Raw genomic sequence first — 15,783 nt, forward strand, 5'->3', positions numbered from 1 at the left:
TTATTGTGGCCTTGATGCATGTCAACGATGATATTGGAAGATTTTGTATACCCGCTTGGCGTTAACTTTGATTAGAACAAGATTGGTATTTATCTGTTTTTGCCGTACGCATTATTCACGGACTTTAGGTTGAGAATGAAGCTTTAATAAGAAGACTTGGATGACTTGAGAAACCGCATACCAGACAGTAGTGTATATTCGCATATGCTATCAACAATAAGGCTTGGGAAAAAATGCTTTCAAGAACTAAATAAAAGACAGTGAAACATGCTTGTAGAAAAAGCACCGTGGCATGCCTCGAAACACAGGTCTAGTACGATCACAGCCCCGTCAGGAGCTCCCCCATCGATATAGGTTTGCGCACCGCGTTGGAAAATCCTTCGTGGTATGTGACCCAGACCTTTCTCCCGGCCTTGGAGGCCTCGTCTGCTGGGTTATGATCATCCGGCTTCTTCTCTTCGGAAATGGGCTCTTGAATCACTCGTCCGAAGAAGTCACGCTTGACAAGGCCTTCTTTCATTGCCTTCTGAGAGGCGTCGCCCTGGCCGCCTCCTGCTTTGCCGATCGCATATTTGCTTGTGCTTAGGGTGTCAGATTGCTTGCGTAGAGTCTCTTTGCGATATTCTTGATCAAGGACTTGGCGAACGGCATATCGGACAGGTGCGGATCCACTGGAGGACTCCAGTTTGGAGAAAGACACGAGCGAGTCAATGGGGCTATCGTCGAGTCAGTGACGCCTGTCAGGCATCATTAAACAATGGGGCTCACTTACGGTTCCATTCTATAGGCCCATCCACCATGGCCTCCGCCCTCATGCTCCACTCGGACTTTCTCGAAAGTCACACCCATTCCGGCCATGACACGCACGGAGGACTGGACAAGAGCGCGCTCCGATTCTTTGCGAACACTGGCTGTGCTCCTTTGCTCACCACTGCCCCGAACAACGACAGGCTTCACATCTGGCGATAGCATCCGGACCACATGGGGCACCAAGTCGATGACTACACTCTCTGATGACCGGAATAGGCGAATCATAGGCGCCGAGAAGGAAGAGTGAAATCCGCTTATGATAGCGCGATTCTGTTTCTGCGCCTCGAATGCAGCAAAGTCTGCCTTGGGGCCAGAGAAAGGATGGTCTTCCTCCGCTTCATCATAATCCTCGTCTTTATCAGCAGCCTCGGTCTTGCCACTGGCTGAAGCGAAGAGATGGTGGAATGCAAGCACGGATTGACTCAAGTAAGGACTCAGCTCCCACTCTTGAGATGTGTGGACCTTGGAGGAGATTGAATCGTGGAAGTGAAGCCAGTCGTAGGCAGCGTTGGGTTTGGAAAGAAAGGTGTCGTCTCGATACTGCTGGATGGGATAGGAGGCAAAGCAGTCGTTCGCACACCGGTCCTGGTCCCCGCTGGCATCCACCATCTCCCGTAGTCGATTGATAGCATGTCGTTTGCGCAGATCTGCCACACCAACAGGAACTCGGGCGTTGGGGCCATCGAACTTATCTTGGAAGGAAGTCGCGCCCACAGGGGCACCCGAGAAGCCACCTCCTTCAGTGAAGACGCGGTTTACGATCTCACGAACGCCCCCGCGGCTCATTTCTTTCAAAAAAGAGCCACTTTCGGTTGAAGCGCTCAGAACCCGCTGCTCCAGCCAATTGCGTGTCAACCGCAAGGATGATGAGCACTCATTCCGGAGTTTATGTGCCACCCATTCTGCAGCAACGAGTACACTGCGAATATCGCCCTCGGAAGATCCGGTGTTCTTAGCACCACGTTGTCTTCTGCTCGACAATCCCCAGGCAGCTTCACAAAGTCTGCGGGCTCCATCGCCATCACAGGGAATGCCTTCTCGACCGAAAATGTTCCTCACTCGTATAACAACATTTTCCAATGGAGCTTGTCGAACGTGAATCATCTCAGCGATAGAAGAGGCTCTCAGAGGCCGAAGACTAGGATGGTATAGATCGTTGCAGACCAAGATCAAAGGCCGCATGAACCGGAACCTGTCACCCTTACGTTTCTTGCCGTGCCCGGAATTTTCAGCGGAGGACTTTGAGTTCCGTTGATCAAGCAACACCAGGTCGATCAGGGCTTTCATGAAACCGCCCTCGCCGCCACTTCCAGCTCCGCCCACAACACCATCAACTTCATCCACGACAACGCAAACGGGTCTTGCGGCGCGGCGCACTTTGTTTTCACCAACTTCCACATTCGCACCTTTGACATTCTCGGTTCCTAGAGCGTCTCGAATGCGGCCCTTGACCACATCTCTGCTGCGCTCATCACTGGCGTTGATTTCAAGCACTTCGTAGCCAGCCTGCCTGGCACACACATGCGCCAGGGTCGTCTTACCCAGGCCAGGTGGTCCGCTGAGCAAGAGGACCTTCCGGTGAGTGCGCTCCTCGTCCTCCTCTTGGCCCGGCTTCTTTGCCCGGGACCGAGCTAATCCTGGGAACACAATTGGCTCCCAGCCCTTCAACCAACGAAGCACCGCTCGATGAGTTCGTTCATCGCCAATCAGATCAGTAAATTTCCGTGCGCGGTATTTCTCAGTCCACATCATACTATCCATCTTCTTTTGCTTCGGGTCCTTTTCCTGTTTTTCAATAGACTGCTGTACCGGGGGTTGAGGGGCCGCCTTAGAAGCCTGTGTGTCCTTCGCTGCATCGTCTAGCAACTTGTGGATGTCAATACCATAGTAACTTGTCTTTGCTCTTCCCGGATCTGTTTCGGATCGACTAGCAATCATGCGTTCGTACGAGACTGGAGCTTGAGCTTTCCTCATGGGAATAGAATGCGTGCTGCCACTGCATGTTTTGATCTGTATCCTTTTGGTCGCACCCAACGCCGGTCGAGATGCGGTTTCGATCTGAGTGTTAAAGGTAGCCGGTGTGGAGTAGTCGAATTGGGATAAATCGGCCGGTAATCCAGATTGTTCCAGAATTCCGGGGATTTCTGATGCTGCCGGCTCAATGTCTTCCTGCAACTCAAATCGGCTGTTGAGGTTATCGTCCATCAGGGCGGCAATATCATCATCTTCTTCCTCATCGTCATCTTCGTCAACAAACCCTCCTAAGAATCTTTGTCGCTTGGGCTCAGTTTGCTGGGGACTTTCTTCGACCTCCGCAGCCTTTCTCTTCTGCGAGTCACCGGGCACCGGAGCGGCAGGCGAGGAAATAAACGGCATCCTGGCGACAGGCGGCGACGATGGAAGCAGTTCTAGATGACGAGCAGCTGTATGGTTTATTTCTCGAAGGGTTACGTCGGAGGACTTGGTAGGAGTATCTGCAATGGCGTCAACAGCGGTCCTCGAAAACAGCGCGCCAAAAATTCGGACCTAGTCTTGGCTCATCGTCGCTGCGGAACACATCAGATAGATTCCAGGCGCGGTGCTGGATCACGACTTTATTACGGGTCTGTTCCTGGCGCTGGAGGTGGATTGCCTCGAGATCGTCGGAGAATGATTCGGAAGTAGGGTTGATTGTGTTGCCAGGGTCTTCGGAGTGGAGGTGTAGGGCAGGATCGAAGGATGGAAGGAGATCGGGCGATGAGGGAATCATTCAAGCGTTCCAGTCGTGGCACTCCGTCGGGGATTGGGCTTGGAGATTATCGTGATGCGGTCGTGCTTCCCCTCTGATCGTGAGACGCGCCGACGCGTGCTAGACGCGCTAGTCCCGTTCGGGCAATCGCAGTTGATTGAGGATCGGAACAATGGCACAAGAAATAATCGTTAGTAGAAATCATATACATATCCTACAATTACGAGGCATTGGAATGGTGATTCTGTATTGCAAAATGACGGGCCATTTAGGGCCCCAGTCCTCTCGGTGGTATACTGTACGGTTCAAATGAACACACAAAGCGCAAAATGCCATACCCTGCTCAATAGGTCATGACAAAAATTGAGAAATTTTTTCGTTCATCCACAGCACTCATCCTCCCCCTAAGCGCTCTTCAGCTTCTCGGTCAGCTCTGGCACCTTGTCGAAGAGATCCCCCACAAGGCCAACATCTGCAACCTGGAAGATGGGCGCCTCGGGGTCCTTGTTGATGGCGGCAATGACCTTGCTGTCCTTCATACCGGCCAAATGCTGGATGGCGCCAGAGATACCAGCACAGAGGTAGAGCTGGGGAGCGACGTTCTTGCCGGTCTGGCCAACTTGCAGACTGTTGTCGGCGAAGCCGCTGTCAACGGCGGCGCGGGAAGCACCGATAGCGGCTCCGAGCGAGTCAGCAAGCGGGAGCATGATGCGGTCGAACTCCTCCTTCGACTTCAGACCCCGACCACCAGACACAACACGAGTCGCGGTACCAAGGTCCGGGCGCTCGGACTTGGCCAGCTCCTCAGACACCCACTCGGTCTGGGCGGCGGCGTTGGAGTCGACGCCGTCCACGATCTCAGCGGAACCACCCTCGGCCTCGACGCCCTGGAAAGCGGTACCTCGAACAGTGATCACCTTGACGTTGTCAGTCGACTGCACGGTCAAGATGGCATTGCCGGCGTAGATGGGGCGAACGAAAGCTATATTCGTGATCAGCACTTGATCTCGATCACATGTCAAGTCACCCAGGTTCTCGGTCTGCACATACTGTCCTCGTTCTCGATTCCGGTGATGTCCGAGACCTGCTGCACATCCAAAAGAGCCGCCACGCGGGGCAGCAAGCTCTTGCCGAAAGCCGAGTGTCCAGCGACGATGTGGGTAAATTCGCCTTTCTTGATGTTCTCAACGAGAAGAGGAGCATAGTTTTCAGGAAGGCCCTGTAGCATCAAAATATCCTCACACATCAGTAACCGGCCAGAGAGCGGCAAGCATTCTGGAGTTCATACCTTCTCATAAGCATCATTCTCCACGGCGACGACCTTGTCAAGGCCCTTAATCTTAGCCGCCTCGGCAGCAGAGGTGCCCTTCACACCACTACCGGCAAGGAAGGCCGTAACCGGTCCACCAAGCTTCTGCGCAGCTGCAATGGCAGAGAGCGACGAGTTCTGCAGCTTTCCATCGCGCTGCTCAAGAACGGCGAGGGTCGAGAGAAGGCGGGCGAGCGCCGAGGAAGTGGGCGAGCTAAGAGTTCGTGCAGGGTAGAGTTGGGTGCGCGCTGCCCGCAGGACAGAATGGCGCGCGATTGGAATCATGGTGATGACTCGTTGAAGAAAGCCGGGTGTTTTTCCTCCAAGGGTGCCAGGAAGAGGTCGAGGATGAGATCTCGGCGATCCGCGGTGATGTGAGAAGTGGTTATCATCGGGATGCCAAGACCTGCCCTCCCGAGGTCGGACTCGGTTAATGCAGACATCATATAGGCCGATCAAAGCGCCGAGTGATAGTACAATCGAGAATGAATTGGTGTTTTCCAGTAGCTAGAAGGTTTCTTCTAATCATAATGTGTATTTGCTATATCTGACGAGAAGTAAAAGGAGAAAAGACTCAACGGATAATAGATGAAGAAAGAAAAGAAACACGTGATATTTTGTACGCCGAGAATACCTTTACATGCAGAACATTATGTAGGTAGCAATGAATCAGATCATGAAGTCGACTTGCGCTTCTTCTTGGTGGCTTTGGATGCATCGGTCTTGGCGGGCTCTCCGTCCTCAAGGGCCTTGGCCTTGAGCTGCTGGAGCTTCGCTTTCCGTGCCGCTCCCGAAGAAGCTTCCTCCTCCTCATCGGCGGGCTTGGTCTTCTTGGTCTTCTTCTCCTCCAACAACTTCTCGTCGCCAGCAGACTTGCGCTTCTTGGAGTTCTTGGCACCCTCGATTTCGGCGGTTTCTTCCACCACGTCGGCATCTTCCACCCACAGCTCACTGGCCAGCCAGATGGGCACAGCCATGGTATTGGCACCCTTGACGTGGATAGCCTTGATATTCCTCCAGCCCTTCGAAACAAACTTCTCGGTCATTCCGTTGACGACGGCCGCGATGTTCTCGGACAGCTGGTCGGCGGTGAACTTGGAAGAACCGATGCGGATGGCGGCGGTGGTGGAGGGCGCGAGCTGCACGGGCGTGCACTTCAATGTTCTCTCGATCTCTTTCGCAACAATCAGGGGCGCCGCGAATGATGCGCTTCGCTCCTCCTTGGCCGGCTTCTTCTTCGGGTCCTTCTTGACCCGCTTTCCATCCACCTTCTCGATCTCTGCGATGCGAATGGGAATCGGACGCTTGCTCGACTTGTAGAAAATCTTTCCGAGGGTAGGGACCAGGCGCGTGATAATGCGGTCATCGGCCAGGAAAACATCGTGCTCGGAGAGCAGCTGGCGCCGGCTCTCGAAGCTCTGGTAGCGCGCCTTCAGCTTGGAGAAGCCAATGACCTTGTCAATGCGCGAAGAGAGTTCTTGAGGGAATGTGGGGTCGGCAACGACGTCCTTGAATCCACGCTGCGGATCGGCAGTGATCACACAGATGCTCAGGGAGGGCGACGAGTTGAGGGTGTGCGGGAGGCTGATTTTGCCAGGCTTCAAACGGTTCTTGTCCACCACGTGCTTCTTGGTGGTGAGGATGAGCCACACTGCTTCATTATGGGTAGGGGTATCCTCGTCCTCGGAATCATCATTGTCGCCGATCAGGGTCTTCTTTGTGGCCGACTTCTCCTTCTCGTCTTGATTCGACTTGATGTGTCGCAACAATGCGGAGGAAGCTTTGGAGACCTAGGAGATGTCAATGGGTGCGCATTTCAATTTTGGAGGTCACCGCAACAGACCTGGGGGTTGTCCAGTTGGTACGGGGAGCCCGAGGTCACCTTAGTGGTGAGGGCAGTAGAGGACGGCATCTTGAATGGTTGCAGACTCGACTCCAATTTTTCGGTCGTGATATCGAGACTTCGGTCAAAAAAAAAATCTCGGAAGGCGGTGGCAGTTTGTCCGGGCTTGGCACTTTGGACCCCAGACCGGGCGGCGTTGGTGCCTGGGGCACACATCCCGTCGGGGGCGTCAGCCAACTGTAGTGTAGTGGCATTGGATCTTTTCAGCTCTTAGTTTTTTAGTTACAACGTTGACTATGTGATGTTACATTGCTGTAGTACCTTTGACTGTGGGCTCTGGGGGACGCTGCACCATTGAGGGCAACATAGGTATATATTCATCCGTCGATGAACAAATAGTCGCCCAGGATTCATGCCCCCATTTTGGCATAACGAAAAAAAAAAGATAAGAAAAAAACACCGACAAAAAATGCCGCTAGACTACCGATCTCTGAGTGAATCAAACCCCCAAGCGAGATTATTAAATGGCCATTCAAGTCCATCTCTATTCCATCGGTTCATCCACCAAGGCCTTCCACAACCAAGGAGGGGTAATCTTGATCGAACAGACAGCACCACAAGTGGCGGCGTTTCAGATATCTTACGGCTAACACACACAACGGTGTTCCCGGTCTGGAGTTGTTTCAGACCTCTTAAAACACGGCCACTCCTCATTCCGAGACCTGCTAAATTATTGTCGACCGGCGTCCAGCGCCGACTGGGCAGCGTGGCCTTAGCGTCCTATTTATAGGGCGCACGGGGCTTTGGATGCTCGAGTCTCCGTTTGGCTGAGTGCCTAAAGTCTCACCCGAGGGGAATACCAGCAAGGCAAGGTGAGAGCTTACCTCTTGGGTCAGCTGGAATATTTGATGTTGTCAGACATCATGCTAAGGCCAAACCGAGGCGGGGATGCCGACCGCGACCGCAATACCAGAGTCATATCGCCCCATCATAGGGGTCATGCCAGCAGAAAATTGGTGATGAGAAATCAATATATAAATCATCCAGTATGGACCTAGGTATTAGTATTATTCATTGCCATGGAGCTGGGTGCCCGCTCGATTACGATCGGGTCCGGGCCACACGAGGCTGAAAACGCCGTATGTATTATGATACTCCTTGGACGGTATAGCCCAGTGACTAATGAACAGTCGTTCGCATGAGCGATGGCCACCCCTAAACACCCCGAATCTTCGAATCCTGTAGAGACAAAAGGAGGCAACGTCGTGCGTCAAGCACCACTAGTTATAGGGCGCCACGCAAGCATCGCGTCCCCACGGGCCCCGGATAAGAAGAACCCCGAGGAGTTCTGTTCTGAATCAGGCCCGAGCCGGCAGCAAAGGTGTCGGGCCAGTGAGATCAGTCGCTTGGAAATCTTGAACTAAATCCGGCGCTATGAGAATTGCCCCAGGATCAATCTAGATGTGTGATTGGTAGGCACCAGCATTATTGTCGCAAGTCGGAATGGCGGACTCTGCTAGAGGTGGGATCGGGTATAGTTCCGAGATGGGATGTCGGCTCGTTGATGCGCGCGCAAAAGGAAACGAATTTGCATCTGCAAAATATTTTATCCATGCCTTCGTATCCTCCCACAAGGTGCGGAACCAAAAAGGGCCCTTGCTAACAAGAGGCCAAGAACAGTGGCACGAGAGACGTTTCGGATTCGAATCTTAAATAGCCACCGGGGATAAGACTAGCACCACAACGACAACCCCAAAACTGAGGGATGGCGCCCGCGAGGATTTGAGTGGCATTAGCTGAGACGCGGCCATCATTATTTTCTTTCGAGGCCTGAGTCCTGCTCGTCTTACGACCATTACGTACAACATATGCCTCTAGCTGTAATTTGGACAGAGTCTAAACAGCCAGCTATGACGCGGACGGGGAAGTGTGCTACGGGCCAACCAGGTCGCCAGGATCTGAAGCGCTTATCGCCATTGGAGAGGGCGACTATTGAAATAAAGAGCTATCGGGCCAAAGCAAAATGAGCTGTTTGCATGGGCAGTGGCATGGGCCAGTCCGGAGAAGGCTGGACATAAGTTGACATGGTTAACTAATTAAACTGGTTGCTGGAAGTCGTCATCATAGTGGAACCTCGGAAATCTTGGGGAGTCAAGTTTTTGTCTGGAAGGACCAATCGTGATACAGACCGCGCCCTTACTAGGGTTAGCTAGGAATTGGCGGTGACGGGGGGATAGTGATGGAAAAGGGGGAGGCTTCGGAACTGATTTTTGGGACAATAAAGAGAGCGTATACGTATGCGCGCGCATCGGAGAGCAGAGCTGGGCTGGGACCGAGTGTGTTTGCGTTCATCTGGTCTCCCCCCTGCGGATCCTGCCGGATCCTACTGGATCCTACTAGGTCCACGGCCACCACCTGCCAGGGGGAAGGTTGATCACGATCTGAGTCGGGGGGTGGTTGACTCTCCTGCAGACAACCACCCCTGGCGTGCGATCATCACGAGTGCAGAATTAACCTTGCGGAGCATTATGTATGTACACTGCCTGCTAGGCTCCGCAACGGTGCTTGGCAAGCGGATGGACGTTGGCCTAGACGGCTGGGCGGTTGGAGTAGACGTGGACCGGGCCTCGAGGGGGCGAGAGCGCACGATGATTTAATAATTGCCTAAGAGGGTGTTAATAAGAACCAATCTCGCATTTCAGGCACAAGAATGCCACCGCGCAAATACTGGTGGTATCCATGGATACGCGAGGTATTTCGGCAGCCAACGCGGGCGCTGATTGGTGTGCCTGAGCGCCCGTTGAGCCAGTCTCCTGCGGGGGGGAACGCCGCCGCTTGCTGATTGGATCCCCCCTGGCGCTGGGTAATTTCGGTACTCCCTCCTAAGCAAAAAAGTAAACAAGAGATGAGAAGAAATAAAAACCGAGGTCTCCACCATGGCTCCCAGACGCGTGGGCAATCACGAGCGGACCAAAAATGTCCATGGACATATGTATGTACAATACTAGCGAGCAAGAATAACATTGGATGCCAAGCACGGCAATGAGCCGAGCAGACTCTCTGGGATCATTAAGAAAGAGATTTGCGGGCTCCACCGGGGAAATGAGGCGACTCACGCCCCTTTCGCGAGACCCACCTGCCTAGTCCTGCAGTACTGAATCCTCTATGTACGTGCGATCGGCTCTAGAAGTGTCTGTCCCGTATTCACCGTATTGACCCGTACAACTCGATCGCCCCCCCTTGGGCCTTTTACACTCCTCTCCTCCCTTCTCTTCCTTCCACCAGCCTCAGTCTCCTCGTGTGTTTTCCCATCCGACCTGAGGGATTCGTTCTCTCTAGTACGCTCATTACATTCGGAAAACCTCTGCCGCTCTCTACGACTCTTTCAAAACTTCACTTTTTGTGTACAGCCTTTTGACGATAGCGCGCGACTGGCTTGCCGTGATTTGAATGTACGTGATGCGATCCCCCCAAGATCCGGTCGTGGGAGCAGATGCTATGGGAAGGCCAAGATGGTCAGTTCGTGCGACTGTGGGTGACATCCACGTCCATTCTCCTGTGCCGACTCGGTACCAGATATGATGAATCGCGACAAAGGACTCGCATGGGACTGGTGGTGGAACAAAGGCGACGCCCACGAGCCGGATCACATTTCCTAACTCTGCGCGCCGGTGATGAATTAACACTCTGCCCGATGGCTACAGATCCACACTTAGCACCATTGAAACGCTACTTGCCCTCCAGACGCAATGAAGTTCAACTCGGTTGCGCTGACCCTGGCTTCGGCGGGCTCCCTGGTGGCCGCCCACGGTCATCACGGTCACGCCCACTTGCACCAGCGGGCCGTTGAGACCGAGTTCGACACTGTCACCGTCCCCGGTCCGACTGTCTACGACTTCGTGGTGCTGAACCCCCAGAAGTCCGGTGCCCCCGAGCCCATCAGCGACGAGAAGGCTTGCGAGGGCCTCGCAGACCACGAGTATGAGTGGCTCGGTGCTCCGGTCCCCGCTGCTTGCCCTACCAGCACCAGCACTTCCACTCCTACCCCGACCCCAACTCCTACGTCGACTTCGATCTCGACTTCGTCCTCGACCTCGACCTCTTCCACCTCCACCGTCACCCCCAGCCCCCAGGTGCTGGAGCAGACGTCCGCTGTGATCTCCTCCTTCAGCTCGTCCTCAAGCTCCAGCACCAGCACCGTGGTGACCACCTCTAGCGCAAGCTCTTCTACCTACTCTGCCGCAGCCTCCAGCGGCTCCTCCAGCTCTGGTAGCTCTGGTGCCACCGGTATCGACGTCGACTTCCCTGATGGTGAGATCGACTGCAGCACCTTCCCCTCCGATTATGGCGCTGTGGCCCTTGACTACCTTGGCCTTGGTGGCTGGTCCGGTATCCAGTACGTCAGCTGGGCCGATGAGATCATCAGCGAGATTACCACCGCGGTCACTGGCGATCAGTGCACTCACGGTGGCATGTGCTCCTATGCCTGCCCTGCCGGTTATCAGAAGTCTCAGTGGCCCAAGACCCAGGGCAGCACTGGCCAGTCCGTCGGTGGTCTTCAGTGCAAGAACGGCAAGCTCTACCTCACCAACACCAACCTCAGCAAGAAGCTTTGCATCGAGGGTACCGGTGGTGTTCACGTCCGCAACAAGCTCAACGAGCACGTTGCTGTTTGCCGTACCGACTACCCTGGTACTGAGTCTGAAACCGTCCCTCTGGCCGCCACTCCTGGCGCTGAGCACCCCTTGACCTGCCCCAACGGTGCCACCTACTTCAAGTGGGAGGGCAAGACCACCTCCGCTCAGTACTATATCAACAACAAGGGCGTCTCTACAGAGGTCGGTTGCCAGTGGGGTGACGGTTCTAAACCCGTCGGTAACTGGGCCCCAATGAACGTTGGTGTTGGCTACACCAACGGTGCCACCTGGCTCTCCATGTTCAAGAACGAGCCGACCACCAACGCCAATCTCGACTTCAAGGTCGCCATTGTCGGTGACAACCTGAGCGACAGCTGCAGCTATGATGGCAACGGCAACTTTTACACCAGCAGCGGCAAGGTCACCAGTGGAAACGGTTGCACTGTAAGTTCTCTTTGTTATACTTGGACTCAAATTGCCCCTTGCATCTCACTGATCGCTCCTTCACCTTTTAGGTCAGCTTCTCCTCCGGCAGTGCCTACTTCGTCTTCTCCGAGTAAGCGTTTTCCTGATGACTTAAGTCGGGCCCGAGGAAATATAGTCAAACGCGCTTCGACGACATGTTTTCCTTGACCTCTCCAGGCTCTTCTGCACGCTGAAACCTGGGCGTAGGGGGTCTCCCCTGTTCCCTCTTCCCCTTCCCCCAGCCGTGCCTTCTGTCCATATCCCGGTTTGCTACTTGCAGGGTTGCCTTTCTTCTGTGTATCTTACTTCCATCTCTTGTTTCTTGATGTGGTCTGAAGGGGCGAGGGGACAGATTCAAGTCCTCTTTATTTTCCTTGTTTTCACGGAAGCCTCGACTTGCCTCTGGGTCGATCCTCGAGGGGAATCGTGAGCTAGATTTACTTCAGTACCTCAAGTGCAAACTATTCTTGATCTCCAAACTTTTGTGACCGCCCTTCGTTGTTGATGTATACGAAGTATACCTTTCCTACGTTGAATTCTTCGTTTGCCCTTCGATTATATTGTGCTTGATGACTGACTGCCTCGTCGGCTTTTGCCGACGCGCTGGAGGGGGACAGTTGGCCTAGTGGAGGAACGGTGCCTGACGTTGCCTCCCGGCTTGGGGCATGGCCTGTGCATGGGTCTCTCTCCGAGCTTATCTGCCCTCTATGTTTTGTATTCCTGGATAGTTTCACGATTTCATGAATGGTTTTATCCTCATTCTTTCTGTTTGGTATAGCAAGATTATGCCCGAAGAAACAGGCTTTAACTGCCTGACCGATGAAGTTGACGCCTTAAGCAGCACAGTGCCTGAAGTGGACGCCGATTCCCAGACTCACCTCTCCTCCTTCGTCTTCCCAGCAAAATGAAGATCTCTTTGCCTTGTGTCTTGCAAAGCATATTGTTTCTCTCATCCGTTCATCTTACATTCTAGCACTCACACTGGTTCTATTCGCAACGCCTGGACTACAGTACAGCGAAGGGATACTTCGCTCCGCACCCTGACTACGAGAACACCGTGAAAGACCCCAAAATGACAGTTCAGCAATACATTGATGCAGTTTTTGGTCCAAAGCCTGGTACTCTCACCAAGATCTATCGGGTTCCACGATCCGCCATATGTACAAGCCCGTATTCTTGCAACGCAGTATGCAACCTCCATCAGCCCACCTCAGCCGACGAAACGCAAAGCGGCAATGGTGGAGATCCGGAAGTCCACCAGCTCCCTGCTTGTCGTGGAGTTGTCTAATCGCAGTATCCGCCGGCCGCTGTACCGGCACCGATACAGGCGCTCGAGCAGCAGACCGAGTTCGCCGCGCAGTATGAGCCGCTGTCCCTGCATCGCTTCTCAAGCTTCAGGTCGTACACGCGTTAGTCCCGGCTCAAGCACTACCGTCGAACTGCAGGCCGGAGGTGGTTTGTACTCACACCGTCGTCGGGAGCCGGCTGGGGCGCGGCGATTGCCAAAGTGGCGCTCAGGAAGAGCAGAGCGGCGGAGAGGGTGAACTTCATGGTGGAGGGAGGAGAGTGCGGTGGATTGGAAGTGACTGGAGAGGTACTGAGGTCTGATGGCCGGGTGCGACGTGGGCTTTTATGGCTGAGCGCGAGGAGGTGAATACTGATACTGACTGATGTTGCAGCCTCTCGCCCCAACTTGAACGGGAGTATGGGCCGTGATCCATGACCAGGTGCCTCAATGGCTCGAGTCCATGTAGAATTACTCCACTGTCAGCAATTCCTACGCCCGCTCTAATGCTCTGTTATCGGACCAATGGCGGAAGGTCCACCGTCTATCGGAGGGGAGGTGGCGTCTGGGGATCCATCGTCTAGTTCCGGAAGGGAAGAGATGAAAGACTGAGCTGTCTTCAAGATGAAAGGGTCCATCGCGGACTACGTCGGATCGGGGTCGTGCGTAGGATGGTCTTGCAGATTGGATCCCTTCCATATTGGTTTGGGTGGTGTCCGGGCGAACATTTGGCCCCATATTGGCGGCTACGCGAACTAGTGTTATCAGGGTGCAGATGCCACTCTCATACCCAAAGAGTGTCAGGAATCAGTTATTTGGGGCACCTGGTGGGGTCAGGTCAGGTGCCCCAAATAACTGATTCCTGCATACCCAAACGGTCCTAATGGCGCTACGGATGGAGTATACATGTGGAGGCGCTCTTGATAGGCCTTGTGTTAGTCTGTTAGTCCCGGGCGAAGCTGTGAAGTGGATAGCAAGGCTTTGACGTAAGCCTTGAGTGCAACCTTCCAAGGTTGGCTTATCTATGCATATACTCTGCATGTGGAGGCGAGGAAATTCCCGCATTTACGCATGGATGATGATCGCATTAATAGGATAGATACTGTTCAGAAGACCTTTCCCGAGTGCTGGAGGAAAAGGGCATACTTCGATACAAGAACATTCAACGACTCCAGAATGGCGCCAGAAGAGAAAAACGTATGCAAGCTTAGAACGCAAAACACTCATCAATCAGGCAAGTCCCGTCAATAGAATCCCCATAAACGCCGACATTACCTCCGCACCGTATCTCCGCAGACCCCATCAGACCAACTCGCACTAGGATATAAGCCATATCCACCAAGCACAGCGAACACAAATTCAGTCAAGCACAAGTCTCCCCATATCGACCGCCACCATGCGGATCCTGCTCGCGATATCTCGCGTCAGCCTCCGCTCCCTTCTCAGCCGCTGGCTGCTATCAGTCATGGCCCACTTAATATGATCGCATCTCGAAAGGAAGTATGGGTCGCGAGCCTGCCGCGATAGCGTTTTGAATTGATTAACGTCGTGGGCCCATCGCTCCAATGCTGCGGCCATCGCGTCTGGGGGTACATATTGGGTGCTGGAAGCCCATGCATTGAGTGTTACCATCAGGTCATAGCGCTTCGACTCAAACTGTGCGGCGTTCATGATTGCAATGGTGGATGTGAGTTAGGTTTGTAGCCGGGTGTTAGATGACAATTCGAGTTGGGATTTCGGTTGTCTGATGGAGGTGAGATGTCTGGGGATGACGTTGGAATGTACCTAGATAGCTACTAATGTCGACGCTTTTTGTATGAGGCAGGACTCTGGATTACCTCTGGATTACTTTGCTAGACAGTTGAGTGGTATTCTGGAGTTCTTTCTCCCTGCAGGGAGGATGGATCTTTGTCTGTGTGAGATGAAACAAATCTCAAACAAGAGAGTGTTGGATGTCTTGGGACATCGTATCTTCTTTTTCCATCTGCATAGAATGAATTAATAATAAAATCGATTTGTAGGTTGAATATCAAAAAAATTGGAACTCGCTCAACATGCAACAGAGGCAGACTATACACCGAGTCCCTAATAACTGATTTTACCCCATTTGACATGGTTCCTATAGACCTTATCGTATTGTCTACCTACTTAGGTTCGTCTGACTAATTTAGGGTGATTACCACCTGGGCAGATATTGGTGGATCTGCGCTGTCAGAGTCGATCTTCAGCCTTACGAGCATCAAGGACCAATCTATGGATGGCGAATCGGGCCCTTTGTGAGTGCGCTATTTTCTTCATTGGCCGCTAACACCATTCTACAATATACGGTGGAAGATCGATTGCCAGATAAAGAGGACCAAAGTGACTGGACATCCCCAATTTTACGCATGGGGGCATGGGCGGCCGAATGTACTAGAGACAAAACGCAGGGAAAAGAGGCTTTCATGTCCAAAGCAAGGATGTTCTGTATCCAATATTTCCCAGTAGGCGATGAGTCGCCTGCAACCGAGAGTATATCGGCCCCAGTGAAAGCCGCTTTAGCGCCAATTGTTCTTCGATGCCTGGAGATGCCCACAGGGAAGAGTGGAGTAACGACGTGGTTAAATGAAACCACGCCACGGCTGTTCGGCAATCAAAGGAATATTGCGATTCAAAGTAACATTGATTTTGGCCATCAATCACAAGCGACCTAAGCTGCTCATTGAG

General features: G+C 53.3%; 6 protein-coding genes across 6 annotated transcripts; 1 reads left to right on the forward strand and 5 right to left on the reverse strand.

The window, feature by feature from the left end:
- Positions 1-319: 319 nt before the first annotated feature.
- N7459_006661 (putative sister chromatid cohesion factor (Chl12)) lies at positions 320-3,559 on the reverse strand (the record flags this gene model as incomplete). The annotated part of the gene is made up of 3 exons (XM_056945829.1): positions 320-716; positions 773-3,284; positions 3,337-3,559. The coding sequence occupies 3 exons, from the start codon at positions 3,557-3,559 to the stop codon at positions 320-322; spliced, it is 3,132 nt and encodes a 1,043-aa protein (XP_056797828.1).
- A 383-nt stretch (positions 3,560-3,942) lies between these two features.
- Positions 3,943-5,132, reverse strand: N7459_006662 (electron transfer flavoprotein subunit alpha/FixB family protein; the record flags this gene model as incomplete). Its single annotated transcript, XM_056945830.1, has 3 exons — positions 3,943-4,520; positions 4,589-4,757; positions 4,827-5,132. The coding sequence occupies 3 exons, from the start codon at positions 5,130-5,132 to the stop codon at positions 3,943-3,945; spliced, it is 1,053 nt and encodes a 350-aa protein (XP_056797829.1).
- Positions 5,133-5,521: 389 nt separating this feature from the next.
- Positions 5,522-6,759, reverse strand: N7459_006663 (uncharacterized protein; the record flags this gene model as incomplete). Its single annotated transcript, XM_056945831.1, has 2 exons — positions 5,522-6,637; positions 6,691-6,759. 2 exons carry the CDS (start codon positions 6,757-6,759, stop codon positions 5,522-5,524), a joined length of 1,185 nt encoding a protein of 394 aa, XP_056797830.1.
- A 3,680-nt stretch (positions 6,760-10,439) lies between these two features.
- Positions 10,440-11,887, forward strand: sun1 (SUN family protein UTH1; the record flags this gene model as incomplete). The annotated part of the gene is made up of 2 exons (XM_056945832.1): positions 10,440-11,771; positions 11,843-11,887. The coding sequence occupies 2 exons, from the start codon at positions 10,440-10,442 to the stop codon at positions 11,885-11,887; spliced, it is 1,377 nt and encodes a 458-aa protein (XP_056797831.1).
- Positions 11,888-13,002: 1,115 nt separating this feature from the next.
- On the reverse strand, positions 13,003-13,343 carry N7459_006665 (uncharacterized protein; the record flags this gene model as incomplete). Its single annotated transcript, XM_056945833.1, has 2 exons — positions 13,003-13,161; positions 13,260-13,343. 2 exons carry the CDS (start codon positions 13,341-13,343, stop codon positions 13,003-13,005), a joined length of 243 nt encoding a protein of 80 aa, XP_056797832.1.
- Positions 13,344-14,436: 1,093 nt separating this feature from the next.
- N7459_006666 (uncharacterized protein) lies at positions 14,437-14,748 on the reverse strand (the record flags this gene model as incomplete). Its single annotated transcript, XM_056945834.1, has 1 exon — positions 14,437-14,748. The coding sequence occupies one exon, from the start codon at positions 14,746-14,748 to the stop codon at positions 14,437-14,439; it is 312 nt and encodes a 103-aa protein (XP_056797833.1).
- Positions 14,749-15,783: the final 1,035 nt, after the last annotated feature.

Source organism: Penicillium hispanicum (genome assembly GCF_028827665.1).
Source record: "Penicillium hispanicum strain IBT 35686 chromosome Unknown utg000006l_segment0_segment0, whole genome shotgun sequence".
Taxonomy (NCBI): Eukaryota; Fungi; Ascomycota; class Eurotiomycetes; order Eurotiales; family Aspergillaceae; genus Penicillium; species Penicillium hispanicum.